Here is a 23,781-nt window from a genome sequence, read left to right on the forward strand (position 1 = left end):
AAATACACTCTTATATCATGCTTGTTTAGAATCCTTCTGATTTCTTACAGTGTGTCACTACGGTATGGGGTGACCATGGTGAACTTTCGAAATACATTCTAGTTTAGCTATTCTTTCATTTCTAATAATCTTCTTTAGAAACGTTTGGGTAGATATTATCCCCAAGTGTAGACAAACCTTTATTCAATTCAACTTGCGGTCTTCCTTATCTGTAACGAGCTTAATATTTCTGTTGATTAAGTTTTTAACAGGAGTGACTTTCGTACACAGCGCATAAGCCGAACCACAATCTACTTATCTTTCAGAATGTGTTGATTTCCTGAATGCACTTATTTTCAATTTATTATTATGTCTTCGTTTAATCAAACAATCGAGAAACGCTAGTTTGTGGTCACTGGACTCTATTTTCTGTGTTAGCTTGATGCTCTCTGAAATGCTGTTTACATCAAGCAATTCTTCCAAACCATTTCGTTTAATGATAGTAAAAATGTCCTCTACATGCCATAACCAGACTTTTGGTAGATGTGCACATCTTGTGATCGCATTGGTTTGTAGGGTATGCATGAATAAATTCACTACAATCGGAGAAACTGGTGAACCCGTTGTTATACGTTCTATTTTTCTGTTCAGGTCTCCTCGAAATGTGAATAATGTGGATTGTAAACACAATTCCAAGCACTTAATAGCTTCGGATGGATCTGACGGACATCGTGAATTCAAATCTGAGTTAGATTCTAAACAATCATAAATAATATCCAATGCTCTGTTGATAGGTGCATTAGTAAATAAGGAAGGTACATCAAAACTTGTCATCGTTTCATCCTCTTCTATATGGATGGTATCGATATTATAATTGAATTTAATAGTTTTTAGCTCTGTATATGAATGTATTAGCACAGTATAGAGTTGACCTGATTTGATTGTTAAACGCTATATATTTCTTTGACTATCACCCTGAAGAAGTCCAGACAAGTTAGGTGGACGGAACGTTGGAATCACTTAAATTTCAATCTCTGAGATTACTTGAAATATATTATTTTACTTATAGTCAATTAATTGATACATTCAGAATAAGAAACTTAGTATTGAGTTACGAATAGTATAACTCTCAAGACGCTGTGTTGCACTATCTTTCGGACCAAGCGATTATGATGAATTGACATGCGCTAGCCCTGAACAGCTTTCATTCTCTCAGGCACCATATCATAAAATGGCCATCAATTCGCCTTTTCCAACTAATCCCAGAGCTGGCTAACAAAACACGATGTGTGGGACGCTGTGGTGGTATTCGTAAAACATGTAAAAGCCACCAGAATCGATGTTCCCAGTTGTTAACGTCATATAAATTGTCATCACTATGACGCAATACACATTGTAGACCTGGATTCTTAATATGATGTCGCCAATGTATATCAGGAATCCTTCAAAAATAAAGATGATCGAATACAGAGAGTCACCAAGCATCCTCAACTCGGAGAGGCTAGTTTTCACAAGCACAGAGCAAAGCTGCTCCAATCGGTTTGTTGAAAACACGACCCTTTACAGCCAAGCTAACATCATGATGCTATGAGTGATGGACTGGATTAACACAAACTCCTTTGACATTCAATAAACCAAGATTAATATAATCAGTCACACCACCACCAGTACTGACACAACCACTGAAATATCATGCGATTGGTTCCTTTTATGAATTTGAATAAAGCCGAGAAAACAATTGAAGTAGAAAATGTTGAATTTATCACATTTCATGGTTTTTCATCAGCTGCTTATAACCGTATATGCATTGGAATGTAGCATTAAGGTAAAACATAATGTGTAAAAATTGACATTATTGACAGAAAGAATTAGAATAACACTGTCAATATCATTTTTTATAATCCCTGTCATTTTAATTCTTCCCATCACCACTGTCAGTTGTGCCACATTATATTTTACTTGAATGGTACATTTCAATACATAAATAGTTGTAGCCACTTGACGAGAAGCTACGGAAATAGGCCGATTTTCTAAACTACTTCTAATGGCTCACTGCAAATAATGGGTTACATCACACGTTTCTTTCAGTCATGCTGAACCGATTTTCTAGAGCCTTATCAACGGAACTAATCCTCAATTGTTTAGCAACCAGTAATATGTTTTTCTAGTCAGCAGGGATTGAGCAATTTTGTCATATGCCACTTAGTTAAGTAATACATCATTGGAAATTGTATTTATTGCTGAATATTTAAAATCTAAAATCAGTATTGTTTCTTGTTCAGAAAAGCTCACAGTTTATTTTAATTGAACTCTGAACACAATGGTCATGAAGATGACGGTCGTGTGGTAAATCCACATTTTTCTAATTATTTCACTCCAATTCATATGTGCACATAAATACTTCACAAACTACTTACTGTGATCAATAACAAATCTGTAAAATAACACACTCACACACAGTTGAGTATATACGACATTACTGATTATATGTAACAAGAAAAATTCACCATCCTGTTTCGGCTAACCATATATACTAAATGTGTACAGAGATAGAAATTATTTCAGTTGGCGATATAATATGAAAATAATTAGATGTTGACCTACACATATTTGTGGATTATTTATTATTTTCACTGGCTCTTCTTTTCCAAAATAGATCGATCAATTTTCTTCTATTTCTGGTTAAAATAAACCTAAAGTTGATTATTGTATCCATGATGAATGTCATGTTTGTTTGAATATTCTGTTTTGCATTCACATTGATGGTATATCAGTTGACAAATTAGTGATCATCCAACGACTACGTCGACGCGTGATGGCTAGTTTAAGAGTAAATTGGATTAAAGTTAAGTGTGGATAAACCAAGAGATAGTATCAGCTCATAAAGATACTGACTGTTGGAGTGAGCCATGTAGGTAGATGCAAACTATGTGGTTGGATTCCATGTGTTCATTGCAACCGATGATTAGACTTTAATTGATTTTGCTAAAAATTGTTCTCATTGGCGCAGGTGCACTCATTATTTGTCTCTCCTAATAAACTAATTGCCCTATTAGTCTTTTTTACTTCATTATTCTGCATTTTCTAAAATCGTATCTTCGATGCTTAATCTTTTCTATTACCACTAATACTATTACTACCTCCACTACTCTGAGAACTTCATCTTACTGTCAATGGGTTATGGAAACTTGAGTCGATGTACACAGGAGCCAGGACCTGTCCCGCATTTAACTGACTGGTTTATGTTAACATCAAACACATCTGTCCGACCGAGTAATTAAAATCACTAGATACGCATGACATATGAATAATATATTGGGATTGAAAGTCATACGAACTGTACAATTAGTGAATTTTAAACATTTTACAAATGAATGTGGATGTCCATCTAGGAATTACATTGAAGACGATGAGATGGTTCGAAGTGATACGGCAGTCAGACCAAACATCTGGTTCACCATTTTTCCAGACATGCAATTAATGCAGTGAACTTTTTATTTCTGATTCGCGAAAGAATTGCAATACAGCTGACTCCTGTTATCTCTAGGGTGCCGTGTAGCGAGTGACTCACCAATCATATAGGAATAAGGTTGACATTCATGATTTCCAAATTACTTAATAACAGTTTCGCATTTCACGTAAACACGTCCTTCTGTTTTTCCGCAAAAGAGAATTTACTGAGACAATCCAAAGAAAAACGCCAGGACCGATAAGCTGTTAGCCATCATATTGTAAACTATTGAAGATCCCTACCTCAAGACGTAGTCTAAGCTCTTCCTGTCAATGTATTAAAGAGAAAGTTTAGTCAACTTAAACCTCCATCGACAGGACTGAAGATGTATCAGATAGGTAGGACTTCATAATACTGTACTAGTCACATCTAATAAGCCAATGAAACCAAAGTCGAGAAAGATGCATTTGAATTACATGCAGAGGTTTATGGGGTACTATATCAAAGTTGGGTAGTTGTCGGAAGTACTTTGCATAGCGTATCCGAACGTGATCTAGTACATATGCTCAACTGAACATCTTCGGTTAGCGATGTATCCAGTAAGGCTAGAGCAATTAGCGTCAATGCCAGCGACTTAAGAAGGGATTTATTTTGGGAACTTTTTCGCCTATACAGAACTAACACTAATTGTTAAAACGGTTGGTTTTACGTCTACACGTATGGGACGTTAATTTACCTTAGACGAATATCTACACTAGATTCCCTTCTACAGGACTTCGACACAACTCAGATCAAGAACGTGGTTAGCCTGACTAGGACGTAAATATATTCCACACAAAAACCCGACACAGTCCAACAACAACGAACAATCAATAATAATAATTATGATATAGGGATATACAATTCATCTGACACCTGTCAGATTAAGCAGACAACCAATCATTATCATTCTCGCACATACATCACTAATCATCCAATCTCTTGTCCTTCCCAAACTAAAACTAATTACGTCCGCTAATTGCGTTCACTTAGGCAACTTTATAAAATATTTACCTGTCACAAATCTAATTACGGAGACAATTAAAAGTACCACCATAGTGCTTCTAGTGCCGTCCTCTCCTAGTATCTGTTGGAGAAATAAGTATTTATTACATCGTAACCATAAATCAAATACAATACTCTTTAAGCAAGACGGATAGCAGTGGAGTTTAGGATGTGCGTTCCCTGCTACTTAGGTCCACCAGCCGGATATACCCGCATCCCGGAGTGAATACCAACTAGACACTATCCATCTCTGCTTAAAATCATTGTGACTTAATAGCAACATCGAGATAATCCACACAGGATGCATGTATGTTAATTACAGTCCTAAACATTAATGAGAGGCTTCGAACAACTAATTCAAATGAATTAAACGAATTGTGATTCAAACAAATGTATTAGGAGCGAGATTTGTTAGGAGCATTTGGGAACAGATATGAACGGGAGTTGAATGCCAGTTACAAAGGTTTGGGAACTAGAGAGTGTACCAACGTCATGGAATGAGTCGATAGTTGTCCCTATCTTTAAAAAGGGTTCACGTCGTTCCTGTAACAACTATCGGGGGATAAGTCTACTTCCGATTGAGTCCAAGCTATTGGCTTCTGTCATACTTTGTAGATTGTTCAAAACCCGAGAAAGATTGACTCGCGAGGAGCAGGCTGGGTTTCGTTCTGGTCGAGGATGTATTGATCATATCTTCACCCTCCGCCAAATGTTAGAACACCGCCATACTTATCAAAGGCCAACAATCGTAGTGTTTCTTGACATCAGGGCTGCCTTCGATTCGTTGGACAGGACTGTTCTCTGGGATTGTCTATTGAAGAAGGGTGTGCCTGAGAAGTTTATTAACATTTTAAAGGCCCTATATACAAATACCTCAGGCAAAGTGGGAGTATACAACCACCTCTCTCCATTGTTCCATTCGAGCAGTGGGGTTAGGCAGGGTTGCCCAATCTCACCATTCCTCTTCAACTTTGCCATCGATGACATTCTGGAAACAGCTCTGATGAATGTAAGTAATGGTGGTGTGGATCTGTTGCCTGGAGAAAGACTTCTCGACCTTGAGTATGCGGACGATATTGTGAAAGCCAGAGCGGCTTATGCCAATCTGGGCCACCTTTGGCGCCTTCGTGATGTTAGTCTGGCTGTAAAAGGTCGGATCTACAACGTGTCGGTGAGAGCAGTTCTGCTCTATGCTTGTGAAACCTGGCCTCTCCGAGTTGAGGACGTTAGACGACTCTCTGTGTTCGATCATCGCTGTCTCCGAAGGATTGCTGACATTCAGTGGCAACACCATGTCAGTAATGCAGAGGTTCGGCATCGTGTGTTCGGGCACAGAGATGATAATTCAATTGGTGTCACCATCTTGAAACACCGACTTCGGTGGCTTGGACATGTTCTCCGAATGTCGTCCCAGAGAATCCCACGTCGTGCATTATTTGCCGACTCTGGGACTGGTTGGAAGAAGCGGAGAGGTGGTCAGTGCATGATATGGTGTCGTGGTATGAAAGAAAGCTGCAAATGACTGGCTTCTGTCGGTCCTTCACGACTCCCTGGTTGGGGTCTGAGAGATGGTGCTACACAGTGGCTAGAGACGTTATCAGATATGGCTCAGAATAGAAGCCAGTGGCGATCCTGCTGTAACCTTCTTTTACTTCTTCATAAAAAGTGGTCGTGTCTCCCTTACCTGAAAGATTTCTTCTGATTGTACCTTTTCGTTCCCTCGTTACTACCACACTACCTTACGCCATTCTCTTCGTTATTGTTCTGTTTTTCTTTTGCGCTCCTTAGTTTTTTTTTTGTACTTCTCTTCGAATTTCCATTGTTTTGTGTGGCGCATATATATTGGCGCTCTCTTGTACCAATATTCATGTGTTCAAATAAATAAATAAATAATACCTTGAATATTAACAAGTTGAATACTTATAAAACAGGACTTTCGTCACAGCACTGCATATTTAATACTGAAAATTCTTTGCTGCAACCAAACATATGACACTCAATGAGACAATTATTAATAGTCGGGAAAACCAACCGAATTATATCGTACCAATTAATCACAATTGGCCAGCCCATACATCAGTACCATCGACTAGTGTCATCTTAAAAATTTATTGATCCCATATAAGTTTGCGTTAGCCACCTGTCAAGAACTATCCAATATGCAACCCAGAAATCTAGCCATAATTATTAATTCCAGTTTATTCTATTAATATGAGTTGTACAAACTTAGATCTCTTATTTTTCATACCTAACTGTTCTTAACAAGTATATAGGTGGTCAGGTTGTTCGAAAAGCATTATGCTAATATATTACATCTCATAGTTCCGATAAACTTAGTCCTACCAGTGTATGATGCTTTCATATTTACTGAAAAAGTTATCAAACATTCTTAAAAACTGAGACGATCTAGCTCACTAACCAATACTGCAAAATAATTGAGGTCATATGGATTTGGATATCTTTTTCTATGATTCCTTGATAGCCTACCTAGTTCAGTGAACAAAAACCGAGTAGGCATTAGAAAGTCTGGTAGCAAAAAAGAATGAACATTTCGTTGTGTGCAGACTTTCAAAAGACTTGACAGGTTTAGGATTAATATCATAGATACTTTTATAAGTTCTTCTACAAATAACAACCACCTAGTGTAATTTATGCATTTATATATATAGCATTAATACCAGTATTATTAACAACGGTCATAGTATAATGGTCTTCAGATAGTACCCAAATGAGTTCATACATATTATTAGATTATTTTACACATGAACTTAAAAACAAAGTGCTGACAGGCTCATTTTTTATTCAAATGAAAAAAGACAAACAACTTTATGATGAGTATGTTGAAAGTTTGTACTCCTTTTTAAAAATTAATAGTAACATTATTACAATAAAACATAAGTTTTGTGTACGAAAAAGAACTAGACAACAGTTAAGATAACGTGTGCTTATATACATATACATATATATATATATATATATATATATATATATATATATATATATATATGCCTATGTACAGAACAGTTTTAACCCATTAGGTATATTTGTCTATTATCAATGGTGATGATGGTGCCTCCGTTCTTTTGAATGAGAATCTTTATGTTTTTTTGAATGTGATCTATGCTTGGTTGATCTGTGCTCCTGCTGTGGTTCCTGTTCATGATATTGTTTATGACGACTTCGTCCATCATTTGCGTGATGATATGTCATAGAACTTGAAGTGAAATTAAGTTCGCCAACATCGTTACTACCGCCATCATTATCATCATCATCATCAGATAGTGAATGTTTTCTTTTCTTAACAGATTTCTTTTTCTTCTTCTCCTTTTTCTTCTTCTTATGTTGTTGTTTCAAGTTATCTTTGGAATGACTACTAATACTACTACTGACTTCACCATCATCATCTGAACTATCCAATGTTCTAAAAAGCATTTTAGAAATATATATGGATAAATATTTCATGAAATATTATTTACAATAGCGTTTTATACAAAATTAACAGTTATGACTAGTAACTTAATGTTATGAAACTCATTTATCAACTAAGTAAAAGTTAATGTATTCATTGTTGGAAAAAGGCTATTTGTTTGTGTGATGACAACAGTTATCTGGTTGCCCAGAATGAATTAGGTGGTCGGAGTTTCAACTTGAGACCTACTGGTTGAAGTTTAATTCTTTTAGCCTCTAAGCAACAAACATAATAATTCTTAATAATTATTAAAATAGCAAGAGAAATTGTAACTGGGTCTCGCAAACAAAAACTGTTAATTTTATACAAAACTGGTAGTTTTACAGAAGCAATAACTTTAGCCTTCCAGTCAGATTCAAAAAGCTACTATTTGTATAAGGAACTAACTTATTCATGAGAAGATTTGGCAATTTTCATTATATCAATGCCCCAATTAGACGGCAGGAAAACTGATCAGTTAAGTCAATAATTGGTATTTTATTAGTTACTGGATACACTTCAGACACTAAATATTGATAAGGTTTCATAATTCATTTTAATTCGAAACGCAACTACTCATAACAAGTTCCTTATCGATTAATCTTACATTTAGTTAAATTACTAGAATTATGTTTAAAAATGGTTGTCTGTAGTAAATATATCATGTGATCTTTACTAACGTATATATTAACTGTTGTTCAAATAACGAGTGGATTTCGAACCGACGTTTACGCTACACCTTATACTAAATATCTAACATGAACGAAATGAAAAATATATATATTAATGTAATTAAATTCGCACATTCCAAATGTAGTATTCTTAGTGAGGTTTTAAAAATGTTTCCTGGCAGCAAATTTTAAAAATTATTAGGTTTTACATTCGTCTAATGAGGAATCCGTAGTTAAGGTACATGGTTTTCAACTAGTACATCGTATATTCTATCACCACTTTGACTAATTCGCTCTCGTCAAATGGATAGTATAATTGGCCCCCTCATGAAAACATGATAACTCAAAGCTGAGTATAGAAACATATACGTCGTAAATAACAGTCATTAGTAATTTTAGGTCGGAGTATTTTTACAAAATTCAAGGCCGACTTGTTTTCTTCTGACTGACTGATTGGTCTAAGACAGAATATTTCTAATCCAGTCACAAATAAGTATTTTTAATAGTTGGGATCATGAGTCAATTGAAGCTAGACTACAATGGAAAATGTGAGCACACGAACATATATGTGGTCGCTGAGTTACATTAACATCCACATAAATGTTGGTTATTTTATATGGAAGTTACAACTGATAGCTTTTATATATCTAAATCAATAACTTTGAAATATTATGTAAAATTATCATTTTTAGAAAATCATTGGAGGAATAAAAGAATAAAGGACCTAACGACATGAATACTCTAGCAGTGTGGCACATTAGTCACAATGAGAAAAAAATATCAAGACGACTACAACCAATGTTAAGTGACTGAAGTCTCAATCAAACATCACTTGCACTGATTATTTGCATTTCGATATTTAATAAGATGTAAAATGATTCTAAAATTTAATTACTAAGCCCATTGCCTATATAAGAAACTAATACAACTTTTAAAATGATACACTAGATATACCCACTAGTCTTTTTACAAAAAATTTAACGTTTTTTACTTAACATAACTATTTATTTTTAACTTTTGTTAGTTTGATTATTGTTAATATGTTCCAAAATATGATTCAGAAAAGTAATGGTTTATTGATTTGAGGAGCTAACTTTTAACAATTGTCATAAATTCAAATGGTGTGTTGACTCACAGTAGTTTTAATATCCCCTGCGTAAGAGACGTGGCTTATAGCTTCTATTAAGCAACAATACATTAGAGATCATCATACTCGCCTTGTGTGCAGTTAATTATATTCCAAGTAACCACATTTCAGACAACAAACACCAAACAGTTAAGGAAATGGCGTATTATTTCTTTATTAAAGATGAAGCAGACATGGGTATATACCAGATAAAAAGCAAAACACTTTAGGAAGTCAAGTGAATCCAGATGGTATAAACATAAACTACTTCGGTTAATGTTTCTCTGGCTACTGTTTTAAGAAGAAATCTCATACTTTGAACTTACAGTGACACTGCCTTCAATGTGATTCCAAAATGATAAGATATCAAGTAAGTATAACTAACTGTCGCTTGGTTGTTTCTTCGTGTACTGAAGCGCGAAACTTAAATCCCAATATTGAAATGACTGTTTCACATTTGTAAATAGCCTAGAACATAATCGTGGTTTAAAAGTTAATAATTGGACTACTGAGTAAGTGATGTACAAGAGAACATTAATTTCACTTGGAATTCTCTTATTTGTTAGAGATAAGAAATATCCAGAATTTAAAGTGCATAATTGGAAAGCGAGATTCGTGTAAACAAATTGCTAGGCATGTTAATTTTGTCAAAAACTATTGTTATTAGTGGAAAAATAAGGATACAACTGTGGTGGGATGGTTTATTGTCCAGTCTTTTAATGTTCTTGGTCAGGGTCTGTAGATGAATGTAAGAGGTCAATAGATTCCATTTGATTAGTGGCTATTGCTCGGTTATATCTTATTACTAAGCACAATCAATCGATCAACACTGAATATGCAATAAAAAAATCCACGAGAAAGATTTCATGGTCATTCTGTTATCTAAGTTTGCACTATGAACTCCACATACCTCCAAATGATGCATTGTAAATTATAGTACTAGCATTAGCTTACATACCTAATGAACTTGATTGAAGAATGGAACAACTTCTTGAAACTTAAGAGGTTTAAGACAAGTTCAGAATTAGTATTTCATTTGAATGAGACACTATGAATACATAGCTAGTTTCCCTCAAAGTAGCATAAATCATCTCCAATCAATCAGCATGAGGACTGTTTATATGAATATTTACTTAACTGTGTTATTCATTCCGAAGCGACATCGTGGTTTATTTAATGGATTACGATTTATGTTGAGATTATTTATAACTTAATTTCCGAAATACTTAATTACTTATGATGTTATAAGTGTTCCTACATGATAAAGTATCCTAGTAGTGATTTATTTTGAATCCTGAAATAAATAAAGTATGTGATTAGTGGGTTAATCGGTTGGTTGCAACGTAGAACCTGGTACGTATGTACATAGATTCAAGTTGCCACACCTCATTAGCACAGAGATAAGATTGTCAGACGTGATGGTTCGGTATGACCCAAATGTGGCACACGCGCAGTAGGTGAAGCTTGATGATAGACAGTGTAAGGTTAGAAGTTAGTAATTACTGTATGCGTCGTAACTATTATATCACTGTTAGTTTCATCGATTTGTTATTCTCTACATATTCACAAAACAATAATTAATAGTCTATAATTTAGCCCTGTGGTTTGCTGGTTAAAACTCGTGACTTTCAACTCCCGAGTCATATTTGAAACTTTGTCAACATACTATGTAGTGGACAGTCATTTAACATCACCTGCTAGTAGAAAAAGAGTGAGTCAAAGACCAGTACATGAGTTTGCACTTGCTTACTAAGTTAGATCAGTTACCAATGTGTAAGACTAGTTTTAAAAAATGAATACAGGAAAAATAAAAAGCCTCATCGTTTATAAAAGATAAAATTTAATTTCGGCCGCTATGGAAATGCATCGTCCACTTAGTCTCCTGGACTTCCAGGAAGTTAATTTTTCAACTCCCTTTTCTCTTTATTATTATTATTTCAACACAAATATTGGTACAGAAAGGCACCAAATATATATGTGCCACACCATATTTGTGTTTGTGTGGGCTGTGATACTGCCCGGGTGCCCAGACATAAGCAGGTGGTCTTCTTAGGGGGCCACACCCCGGGCCTTTGACCTAAAGGTCTAACCCACAAGGCAGTGGAGCATCATGAGGAGATGCAGTCCCATGATAGTCGGTGACCAATGATTGGTTCATACGCCATTTGTTCCCTTAGGATACTGGAGCCCATAAGCACCATTGGTTTGGGATCCGGTTAAAGCGCCGGACATTCGCTTTTCGTCCTCTCATTTTCGTAGACGACACCCCCGCCACGAGAAGGTAGTGAGTAGGACTTCCCTGACAGAGGCTGTATACGCGTGGCCATGTGAGAGCATTTCGAGAGGTAAGGTGGGCCCACCCCACTCTCAGGGCCATACCAGGGCATTCTCTAGTCTATTGCTATTAGAATTGCCTTTATTTTGTCGCTCATTCTGACGGTTGTATTGTTAGTGGAGTATAAAACACTTGGAATTGTGTGCTTTCCTTCCAGTATGCAATGTTACCATTCCGTTTTCTGGGATATCTACATACAAACTGAATACTCAGCAGCCCTACAGTAGTCATTCTTCTGTAACCAGCTAGCTGTTAACTGATAAATTAAGTTTATGTCGTGAAACCAATAAACACCCTTAAAGTAACTCATTTAAAATAAACAGGTCCATGTAATTTGGTTTAATTCACAGTGTAGTTATATGCAGACTAATCACTACTCGAATGTCAGAACCGAAGTACGTGGAGTGGAGTTTAAAATCAAGATCTAAAAGTGTATTGACTACAGTTGTTACTGCAATAAATATCCTAAACAGAACTACTTCGTCCCCTTCAGAGATATTTCCAGATCTGTTACATATTTCACTTGTCATGTGTGATTTTTTCAGGTTTTCCTAATTTCATAATAGCTTTAGGTAGTGACTAGCTAGGTAATGTCCCTTAACCTGGATCGATTTAAATTCATATTACACATGTCCGAATCTTTGTCAGCCCTAATTATTTACAGTGATAAATAGAACTCATGAGCTTCAGAGTTAATAAAAGTCCTAAGACCGTGACTGAAACACGTTGTACATTTAATTTATGGTTGATTTAACACACCATAAATGCATTTCTGTGAATAAGAATTACTCCACTTGTAGCTCTTCTAGGGCTATTGCCGGTCTCAAGCTCGGGTAAAAGAGGTTCGAGTAGCCCTAAACGCCCTGATACGGTCGAGGGTGGGGACAGTCAGCTCTCCCTCTTAAAATGCTCTCACATGGCCACGTACATGCAGCCACTGTCAGTGAAGTCCTACTCACTGCTTTCTCGCGGTAAGGGCATTGTTTACGAAATTGAGAGGAAGAAAGGCGAATGTACGGCGCTTTAACCGGGTTGGTGGATATGAAGGATCCACCTAGGGGAGCTGTAAAACCTTGATTCCAAACCAATGGTGCACATGGGCTCCAGGATCCTGAGGAAAAAATGGCGTATGATCTTATCGTTGGTCACCCGATACCATGGGACTGCATCTCCTCACGTTAGTCCACTGCCTTGTGGATCAGATCTTTAGGTCGAAGGCTCCGGGCGCAACGTCCTAAACAAACCACCTGCTTCGATCTGGGCACCCGGGCAGTATCACAGTCCACACACAAGTCAAGTGACTTGTGTAGTGCATATATAATCGGTGTCCCTTCGTAACAATATTTCTGTGTTTAAATAGGGTCGAGTGCAAAGTCAGTAACCCGACTCCGTAGAAAACAACCATGCTAAAACACGCTAACCAGAATAAATAACTTAAACCATTTAGACTGTCGCCTCTGAGTTGAAGGACCTTCATTTGGAATAATTATGACGCCTCATGATTAAAGCCGATATTCTTCGGAAGTCATGAGACCGATACCCGTTCTAACAACCAGAAAAACGACAATAAATATGGATACATGGAATGTTCGGACAGTGTGGGAGACCGGAACAACCAACTAAATAGCTGCGGAAATGAGGAGATACAACTTAGAGTTTCTAGGAATAAGTAGAACCTATTGAATCTAAGCTGGATAGAGAAGGATAGATACGGCAGAGATGCTGCGTTACTCCAGTCACGAAGAGGAAAATGCTCCACACATTCGGGGAGGGGCTCTGATGCTGTCCAAAGAAGCACATTACGCACTTATACGATGGGAATCTCACGGACCCACGATCGTCAAAGCATCCTTCAAAACAAAGAAGGGGGGAATTACAATGAATGTTATCCAATGTTGTGCAACAACCAGTGATAACAATGACGACGATAAAGATCCGTTCCACGAGAAGCTGAAATCGATCATGGCGAAATGCCCAGGAAAGAACCAGACCATCCTGGTGGGAGATCTAAACGCTTAAGTCGTAATGCACAACACCGGATATGAAGATATCATGAGACCACATGGATTGACTGGGAGAAACGAACGAGAATGGTGAGACTTGCAAATGTACGTGCACTCAACAAACTGGTTACAGGCAGCACAATATTACCACACAAAGTTACATGGGTATCACCAGATCACACTACACAGAACCAGATCGACCATATTTGCATCACCAGAAAATTCAGGTCAATGGAGGAAATGAGAACCTGGATAGGAGCTGACAGCTTCAGATCACCACCAACTGATGGTTGCCAAGATGAAACTGAAGCTAAACAAACACTGGACAACTGGGAAAACAGTATTACAAAGATTCAGTAGATACTTCCTTCCAGATACTGACAAACTCAACCAACTCAAGATAACTCTCAATAACAGGTTCCAAGCATTACAAGATCTACTCAAAGAAGAAGAAACTATGATGGACGACAATTGGAAATGGATCAAAGAAGCAAATTTCGGGAGGTTGTGGGTCGCAACAAGCATCATCATCTATGGGAACCTTGGACAAAATTGAAGAAAGGAAGAACGAGAAGACAGTAATTAACAACAGCCGAACAAGAACAGAAGAAGTCAAGGAACAAACTGAATGCACTGAATTAAACAAGCAAGTGAAGAAGAGCATTACTGTCCTCTAATGGCGGTATCATTACGTCATACATTAATAGGACACAGGTCAAGTACAAGTTATAACACCGGTCAAGGAGAAATAAGGCAAAACAATCACTGAAGTTCACGAACAAAGGAACAGATGGGGAGAACACTTTGAGGAACTCTTCAAAAGGTCAGCTCCGTTCAACCCACCGCACATCGAAGCAGCATATACAGACCTTCCTACTGATTGCACTCCACCAACAACGGAAGAAATAAGGATGGTCATCAGACAAATCAAGAGTGGGAAAGCAGTTGGACCCGAAAACATACCAGCTAAAACACTCAGGTCACATATAGAAGTAACTGAAAACACGCTTCACGTTCCGTTCAGGAAGGTTTGTGAGGAAGAAAAAGTATCGACAGACTGAAAAGAGGATAGTGTTATATCCTAGCGGAGATTAAATTATGGGTAACTTCTGAGAGCTATTAATGGACTAATATTGTGCATATATTTTTATTGTATAACTATTAAGTAACTAGATTATGTATATCTATACTCCTCTTATTATAAGTTCTATTTTGATCCATAGACTATTATTATACGATTTAATATTCTCAAGTTACACGCGGTTTATTAATTACAGTCTCCCACAATCAGTCACATTTTGGCTTGATCTTGTACAATAGCTATTTTTACTTTATGGTGGGATGTGGTCTGGTTTGCTTGTATGTAAACCAAGTATGTTTGAAATAAATGAATCGCATAGTGGGAGCTGATATCGGCGTTCTGAACTTAACAAGCAGGGCTAGGCAGGAAAAAGGACTAGTGAGGATGCTAGGCTGCTCATACCGATCAATACATCATTGGTTTGGCGCAGTGCTAAGGTCACATAAGTCGTATTCTGATTGATGAATCAATCACGTGACAATCAGCCGGAGAAAAGTCACAACCGCGACCTGATTAAGATACCAAAGAAAGGAGATCTGAGAAAATGTTGGAACTAGAGAGGCATCACACTACTGTCGGTACTAGGGAAAGTTTTCAACAGAATGTCGCTGAACTAGATGAAAGATTCGGTAAACGGCCAAATTCAAGATCAACAGACCAGATTCCGTAAGGACCGTTCAAGCACTGATCAGATAGTGACACTATAGATCATCGCTGAACAATTAATTGAATGCAACTCGTCACTATACATCAACCTCACTGACTATGAGGTGTTCGACTGTGTGGATAGGAGAACCTTATGGAACCTTCTTCGACACTATGGTGTACCTGAGAAAACCATCAACATCATAGAGAGTTCATACGACAAACTACACTGCAAAGTCGTGTATGGAGGATAGTTGACAGATGTATTAGACAAGGCTGCTTACCTCACTGTGGGAGAGAACAAACCAACTTCCAACTGAAGAGAAAATTAGGGAAATTCGCTGGAGTTTGATAGAACATACATTGTGGAAATCATCAGACTACATCACGAGGCAAGCGCTAACTTGATATACTGAGGATAAACAGAAAAGAGGGAGGCCAAAGAACTGATTGTGCCGAGAGTCGGATGCACACATCAAAAGGATGGATAATAATTGGAAACAACTGGAAAGGATTGCCCAGGACAAAGTCCGATGTAGAATGCTAGTAAGTGGCCCATGCTCCTCCACGAGGGTTGACAGGCGTAAGTAAATAAGCAACGCTATGACCCCAATACTTAATATGACATCCGTTTATTGAGTGAAGGAAACCAAAGTAAAAAATCACAGAAACAGGTATTTAGTATCCAAATCAGAGTTCAAAACACCAAAGTGTTGAGTAGTGTATTACAGGATATTTACACTAAAAAATCACAAACATACTTCATCTCCTTTTGTGCCTCGACTAGACGCTTCGTTTCTGCGTCATCTTTTTTTCGCTGAACAGCCAACTCTACGGAATTCCCATCTTGAAATTGTTCCCCGATTCCCAGGGCCTCTTTGAAAATTGTGTTTTTAAGGATATTTACAGCAGCATTTTCATGGGTCCCTTTTGGTAGCAATTTACCGTGTTCAGACTGAGAGATTTCGAATGGCTCCACATTGGGAGTCTTTTTTATTTCAGAGGCCTTTAACTCATCCAGCAACTTTTTGCGAAACCCATTGACCCTAAATTCGATTTCGCTCTGCGTGTAACTAAAAAGGAAATGATTACGAAAGAAACCTACCCTTGTTCCTCCATTTCTTGTTCCATCTCAAAACATTTCACTTCAATTTTTCGTTTCCGTTCATGCTCTAGTATTTCTTTATTTGGTTCCTTGAACAGCAGAGCATCTGCTCTCTTGATGTCTTCCTCTGTTTTGTAAGGGTTTTGCTCTTTGAAATTACTAATGAAGGCCAAATTCTTCTGAACATATCCATTCGTCCCACTGCCTCGAGGAGTTGGTAAGCCTATCCCATTATACATTGTAATTGGAGTACGTTGTGCTAAAGGGAACTAATGCAAGTGTCAGTTCCACGGTGGAAGTTTAACCTTTCGCCACGAAAAGCGAGACAGAAAGCAGAAGAAAATGTGGACAGGCTCATTAAATGTATAAGACCCATAAAAAATAAGCCATGAAGGCAATCACATAGTGTACAATGAAAAAACCTTGGTGTGAACTTCAACAATCACATCGAGATGTTACAAGTGAAACCATGGATAGGTCACATAGCTCCCTCTAATTTTGCATGCATTCGAAGTGTGTCAATTTTAAAACCAATGTGTGGTTAGTGAACCATATAAATTGCTCTACAGGGAAGCTAGACCCCTCTTTTGACTCCAGTATTGTTGCCCAGTTCGTAAACTCCCGTCCGATTTATTGGTGCCCATGGAATGTGAGTAAAAACCAGCAGGGAAAAAGTATATGGGTGAACCAATCAGATTTCGACGAGCAGCTATCGTTGCATCATAGCTGATGTCATCTCGCGATAAAGGCCTTAATCACTAATGTATGGGAATAGGTTGTTCATATAAAAACTGCTTATCAATTCTAACCACACTTCTTTACCATAAACCGTTTCAAAACGAAAGTTTCCAACGGCTAAAACGCACGACTAACTAACCAAAGGTCATTCATTTACTTAATTTTCACGGGAAAATTTAGATTTAAAAATGAGAGCCTACCTGAAAGTGACCCAAACAAACGGACGGAATATACTCACTTAGATTAATTGAAGCCAACGGCAGAAACCACAGTGACAAGTAAGCGACGTTGTAACTAAACTAAAATAACGCGCGCACACCAAACAATTGATACAAACTCAACTTTCTACTGCCAATAAGCTGAAGTTATCCGACCTACTGGTCACGTTTGTGTAGTAATATGGTATGTGTGCCACATTCTTTTTCCTTACAAGCGATTATGAATACCGTCTGTTGCAGCGTTCTGTTTTAAATAATTTACAGCTTCATGGCAATTGTTGGTGTTTTATCTGACCTAAATATTTTTATCTAGGGTACATTCTTATTATAAGTGTCATTTTGTGGAAAAACATTAAACTCATTCTGGACTCCGGCAGGTCTGATGCGTTGTATATCTTCAAACTCTAGTTATCATAAAGACATAACAAATTGTTTCACAGGTTATATGTTGTAGTTTGGGCTCTAGAAACCTCAGTATTTGAGGTTTGCTATGAAGTTTATCGTTAATATCCTAGACAGCTTTTGGTAGTTCCCAATATACAAATCAAGTTGGTTTGCTTGCAATCTTGAAGAGACTGATGTATCCTAGTGGATTCGATCTCGAGTCGCCTGACTTCTTAAACATAGACAATATCACTGAGCTTTCTGGGCCGCGACTAAACTACTACTGGACTGAGATACACCCACAACTGACTGATCACTATGTAGCAATCTGTGTCACGTTTGTCAAGTCCTGCCTCAGAGCTGATTGAATCCTGTCGATCAAGTTCGAGTGCTGACACTAGTCTAATGAACTCCACATCACATAATTACGGGTAACCCTTTCTAGTGAGTGACAGTTGACATGGAGTCTAGGTTCATGGTTTCATGATAACTAGCCATGACCAAAAGTCTTTAATTATCTAAGGAATACCTAATTTAGTTTGCTAAAGATACATAAAGCTTTTTCTAACATTGTAGTGTTTAATACAGCCTAACAATACCAAACCAACTATTCTAATGATTATAGACCAATATAATATTAAACGTCACGATTAGTCCCCCAGTTTTGGTCATTTTTATGTAGCGTCTATGATAATGTATAATATTTCACCAACTAGGATCACTATTGGACCTCGAAAATTGCCTAAAAGTTTCCGAAGTGAAAACAATTTCTTGAAAGGCACATTCAAAACCTCCAAGCGTTATATCCGAAACTCATACTGCCTTTTTCAGAAAGATGATGATTTTATTTTTTGTAACTTCCAACCAAACAATGAGAAAACCGAAAGTCCGAGACCCGAATAGTTAAACATATTAGTATGTTGAAAAATTCCTAAAGCTGTTCTAGATATAATGGACGAATTTCACAAAAAACCCTCAATATTTGGGTTTCCTGATCCCAAAGTACAAATGGTCAAACCAAATCAAGGTAGAAACCGTGGTTTATGATCAAAACTATAAACGAAACCAAGTTCAGAATTTGTATAAAATAAGTATACCAGAAGCCAATAAAAATTGGAGATATTCACGATAATAGCGTATATTAAGTTAGCTAACTTTAGTTTCTCCTGTTATCAAACCACTACACAATTCATCCTTATTTTGAGGGACCTGACATTTAAATTTATCATGCTAATCAGATCAAGTGTTATATAGCCTAATCAAGTGCATTACCAAATGCGTACGTATTTCTATAAAGTACATTTTCTGCAAAGATTTTTGTAGACTTCGTTAGCGCCTACCTACTCGTTTGAATTTTATGTGTTGTCAATTACTCGTACGTCGTCAGATAGTGCAGACTGGTAATGCCTCACCGAATCGCATTTATTAATTTGCGTTCATAGCTTATCCCCCTCATTGTATGCATGGTTTATATCCTTCAAATATATTCCATATCTAGCTCCTTGTATCACGGTCACAGTATGACCCGACACACAATAAATTGCTTTCCTATAATGATAAGCGCTCCTGACAACGAGAATGCGAGATTAAAGAGCGTTGTCGTTTATTTGCTTTTTCTGCTTGTCTTGTATTTTAACCTTTATGGGTGAATTTATCCGCAACGCAACCATGTAAACTTAATGTATCGCCCAGGGTCATCTGTGCGTTCAAGTGACCACAGATTTTGTCATCTCATAATGTATTTTTAATTAAATAACTAGATTATGTAGTTAATTTTGCTGTTTTTAATTTTTATTCGCCACGTCTGACTGTATTACACTGTACGTTCATTGCACGCTGGGATGATATCTCAAGTCATAGTGAGTTTATTCACATAGTTGACTGTTTCCAGATAGACTGGCAGTGCATGATTTTACTGAAGAAAAGTTTGTTGTACCGTAAACTATGTTTTTATGAACAACTGCCTGTTGTCTTCAGTAATGAAAGCAGTATATATGTATCCTTCGTTTTCTCTTAGGTAAGTTCGACTGGCCTATATTTCATGTTTTGGTTCTATCGGCTGAATTATGTTCATTTGACTCCGTTTAGCAACATGTCTGTGCAAATGGAACAATAATTATGACAGTTGCTTAGTTTTGTATTCCTGATTGCCGTATAATTTAGTTTAGTCTATAGAATTATAGTATACTTAAGTATACCCGAGCTACCAACTTTGGGGAAATTTTGGGGTTTTCGTCTCATTTCCCCTAAGTTTACTATAGCAGCTTCCCCAAAATGGACCAAATTTTCCCCAAAGTTGGCAGCTTGGGTAGTGCTTGAAGCCTGTAACGAAACAGATCAGTTTAGTAAGTAGAGTATACTGATTAAAAATAGGAAGAAAATGCCTTTGGTACTGTTGATGTTATACATTATAAGATAGCTTAAAAGTAGGTTTGGTGTTTATTTGTAGACAGTACGTCTGACACTGTTCATGTTTCAAGACCACTGTCATTAGACGATTTCCCCAGCAATAACATCGGTAGCAGGATAGCCAAGTGTCTGAGCTTTTATTTGCCTGCAAAACAGCAGTATACAGTCTCAGATGAGGAGTGTTCTGTCTTAATTAAATGCTGCTGGCTGTGGCCAAATGTTAAAAGTCTTTTTGACAACTGGAACTTTTAGTTTACCAGATACTAAATCAACTTGTATATCTTCCTGTAAAACAGACGCAGATGCATGGGGATACTTAAGTGGTAGCAAAATAATAAAAGCCGTGCGATGCTGTACTTTGCACAAGTTTTAGTAGCTGGCGTGATCTGATATTTATGAAGTCGAGGTAAGTCACAGCTGCATAAATTCTTTCCTTAAAAACATGTAATTTGTTTATTTACCTTTTCAACATTCTTGACTAAATCCATTACTATCTTTTATTTAGAATGTAACAGGAATGAGCCGTCACAGATCTTACAAAGTCATTCAGCTTTATAACTATGGCCCTATGAAACTTTATAGGAGACCCAAGTAACAGTAGATTATTAAAAGATATCGGACGTCCACTTTAGTCTCACAGCCACTTCCAGTGTTTCGGAGTTACTTCTTGTACCTTGTCGTTCGAAAAGAAACAACTACTGCAGCTTCACTTTACCAATGCTACAATGTAACTCGGAACCTGGTGTAAATATTTGTTTCATATTCCATTGTCAATTAAAGTTCGTGGATAAATTTATAGACTTGATGCTATTTCGTTTTATCTAGTTAATCGTTGTAAGAAACTGGTGAAACGCGAGCCTGTCAGCACCTAGTTGATATGTAGTAATTTCAAGTTAAGACAGTTGACTCAGTTACACATCCCAAAAGTCCCTGTCTGTAATCTTAGTTTCTGAGTGAAATACCATATGATAAGCAAGCAACGGGAAACCCCTAAGTCCGGGCCTGCTTATAACCGATTTCAGCCGACATGATGTGTTGCAGTAGTACGTTGATGGGTACGCGTTTAAGCCATAGTTGTTTACTGGGATGCCGTCGGATTTCCAATCAATACCTTAGCTACACTGACGGGTCACTAGTATCGTGAGGGTACGCGTTAGTCAAAACACAACTACAGACCCATTCAATGTTTTCACCCCCTTATACCAAATATAGCAAGAAACTCTATTTAGTGAATACAAGACTTTTATTTAATAAGGTATTAACAAAAACTGGCAACGCAGCAGACGCACATGAGATTTATGTTCATTGATTATCTGAAATAGAGAGTACGAGTATTAGCCTAATAGACGCATTTATAAATACTTAGATTTTGGTTTCCAAAGAACCAGTGGACTTACCATGTTCGGAAACTGTAGCCAGACGCCTCATGCGTATTAATTCATCAGCTTGATCTATTAATTGCCTTAGTGTGTCCTGCACCGTCGTCTGTCCGAAAAGTGTAATGCGTATAGTGCGACAAAGTCTGTTCGTTTCATTATAATCTGGAGGCGGAATAGCTGGTATATTTCCATCTATATCTTGGACAGCCTGTCAAGTCCATCTGCAACAGAGCTTCAAAACTAAATCAACTACTTCATAATACAAAGATGAACATGACATACCTGTGAACTCTGGCATTCGTAGATGAGTAAAAACCATGTGCTTACATGGAATTCGACAGGTTTTAAATAAACGGCAGGTGCAAGTGCCGTTGCTTACATCCACTACCTGACATTGATGGCCATCTACGAAGAACACAAAGAGTGACTGGCTATTCTTGATGTATATCAGTCCCTTTTTTATAGTCTTTAAGGACTATAAAGCCAGCATAGGTGGTTAGCTTGCTCAGTAGAGGCATTAAGCAATCTTCAGCCACGTATCTGCGTTTGTGACTACAGTGTAAGCTGGACTGTAGTGACCTACGTGTAGTGACTCACATTTATTACGAGAACACGACTGTTTTAATAAAAACAATTATTATTATTATAACCAACTGTACCAGTGTTTGTTTTAACGTGCTTTTGTTTGACTGTGCTAATGACAGCTATATTGTGCTTCCATTCTTATTCTTACACTTTGATTGTAACTTCGCGCGAATCCGGTTACGTTCTGTAACCAAGCTTGTATCCTGGCACGATCTCGGTATCTTTTCGATACCACGAGATCGCCAGCAAATATATCTCGACTTGGTCCATTAATTGTCTTCGGATATTTGGCTTTTCGGGGATTTTATGGATTTATTTGGTTACGTTCAACCTTCGCCTTCTGATTTACTTGGCACGTGTTTCTTTGTAGCGGTGTTCATAGTTAACCTCAACTCGACGCCACGCTACATACGTTTGTCTAATTGCTTCTGCCATGTAAATGTCTTCCACATACATTTACTCAACGCGTCTTGGTTAGACAACTTCCTCTTCAGTTGTCTGTGCGCACTTTCAACCAGGTTGTTCGTGTTGTTACCAAACGTAACGACATTGCTACTGAAAGCTGCAGCCCAAGTTTCTTTCCTACTCATCCAGTTCTTGTTTAAGTAGGCTGCGATGCGTCTGCTGCGTACATTGATTAGGCGACGTGTCTGATTAAACTTAGCTACTGTTTGTTCACGCACCAGTTGACATAAGTACTGCTCCATTATTGGATTGCGGGTCTTCTTACACATAGCTCTTCACACGTGGAAAGAGCATAGAGCTATGTGGGCAGTACATTGCATTAATTCAACAGCAGATATGATGGATCTTGCACAATCCATCACAAACGTTTCCGTTTGACTGGTTCCATTCATGATCTTTTTAAAATGATCCAGTATCCATACTACATCAACCTTCTTCTCTTCCTTGGTCCAAGCAAACATAACTGGGACTCCATGCCCGCAGTTATCTGTACAAACCAACTGAAAGAGTTTATAACTAAAGACAGTTAGTTCGCAGGAAAATTTAACTTTCTTTCCCCTGTTCGTGTTGTATGTCGAATCCAAACACACAAATTCAGGGAACCGTTTGTATGTTACAATTTGCTCGTGTGTGCTAACTGCTATCTTTGTGACCTGGTTAGCCAAACCTCCATAAGAAATGAACAATTTTCCATTGTTCCGTAAGGTTGCAATTA

The 23,781-nt window shown here is 37.4% G+C and overlaps 1 protein-coding gene across 3 annotated transcripts; it reads right to left on the reverse strand.

Moving 5' to 3' along the window:
- Positions 1-7,034: 7,034 nt before the first annotated feature.
- SRRM2_2 (Serine/arginine repetitive matrix protein 2) lies at positions 7,035-18,221 on the reverse strand. 3 transcript variants are annotated; one of them, XM_035730082.2, is made up of 4 exons: positions 17,865-18,221; positions 16,889-17,193; positions 16,545-16,856; positions 7,035-10,187 (listed from the first exon to the last, which is right to left on the reverse strand). In XM_035730082.2, exons 2-4 carry the CDS (start codon positions 17,125-17,127, stop codon positions 10,100-10,102), a joined length of 639 nt encoding a protein of 212 aa, XP_035589249.2. In that variant the 5' UTR covers positions 17,128-17,193; positions 17,865-18,221; the 3' UTR covers positions 7,035-10,099. The 3 variants fall into 3 exon arrangements, with proteins under 3 accessions (XP_035589249.2, XP_051066153.1, XP_051066154.1); XM_051215622.1 differs by having other exon boundaries at positions 7,259-7,895; positions 17,827-17,971; XM_051215621.1 differs by having other exon boundaries at positions 7,035-7,895; positions 10,046-16,856; positions 16,889-18,221.
- Between the last annotated feature and the right edge of the window lie 5,560 nt (positions 18,222-23,781).

Source organism: Schistosoma haematobium, chromosome 4 (assembly GCF_000699445.3).
Source record: "Schistosoma haematobium chromosome 4, whole genome shotgun sequence".
NCBI lineage: Eukaryota > Metazoa > Platyhelminthes > Trematoda > Strigeidida > Schistosomatidae > Schistosoma > Schistosoma haematobium.

Bases quoted from the DNA above. Each gene is read 5' to 3' on its own strand.
- SRRM2_2 (XM_051215622.1), bottom strand. From the start codon at position 17,127: ATGTATAATGGGATAGGCTTACCAACTCCTCGAGGCAGTGGGACGAAT. The intron at 16,857-16,888 runs GTAGGTTTCTTT...TTTCCTTTTTAG, and splicing joins CAAGAAATGGAGGAACAAGG to TTACACGCAGAGCGAAATCG. The intron at 7,896-16,544 runs GTATGTTTGTGA...AATGCTTTTTAG, and splicing joins GAGGCACAAAAGGAGATGAA to AACATTGGATAGTTCAGATG.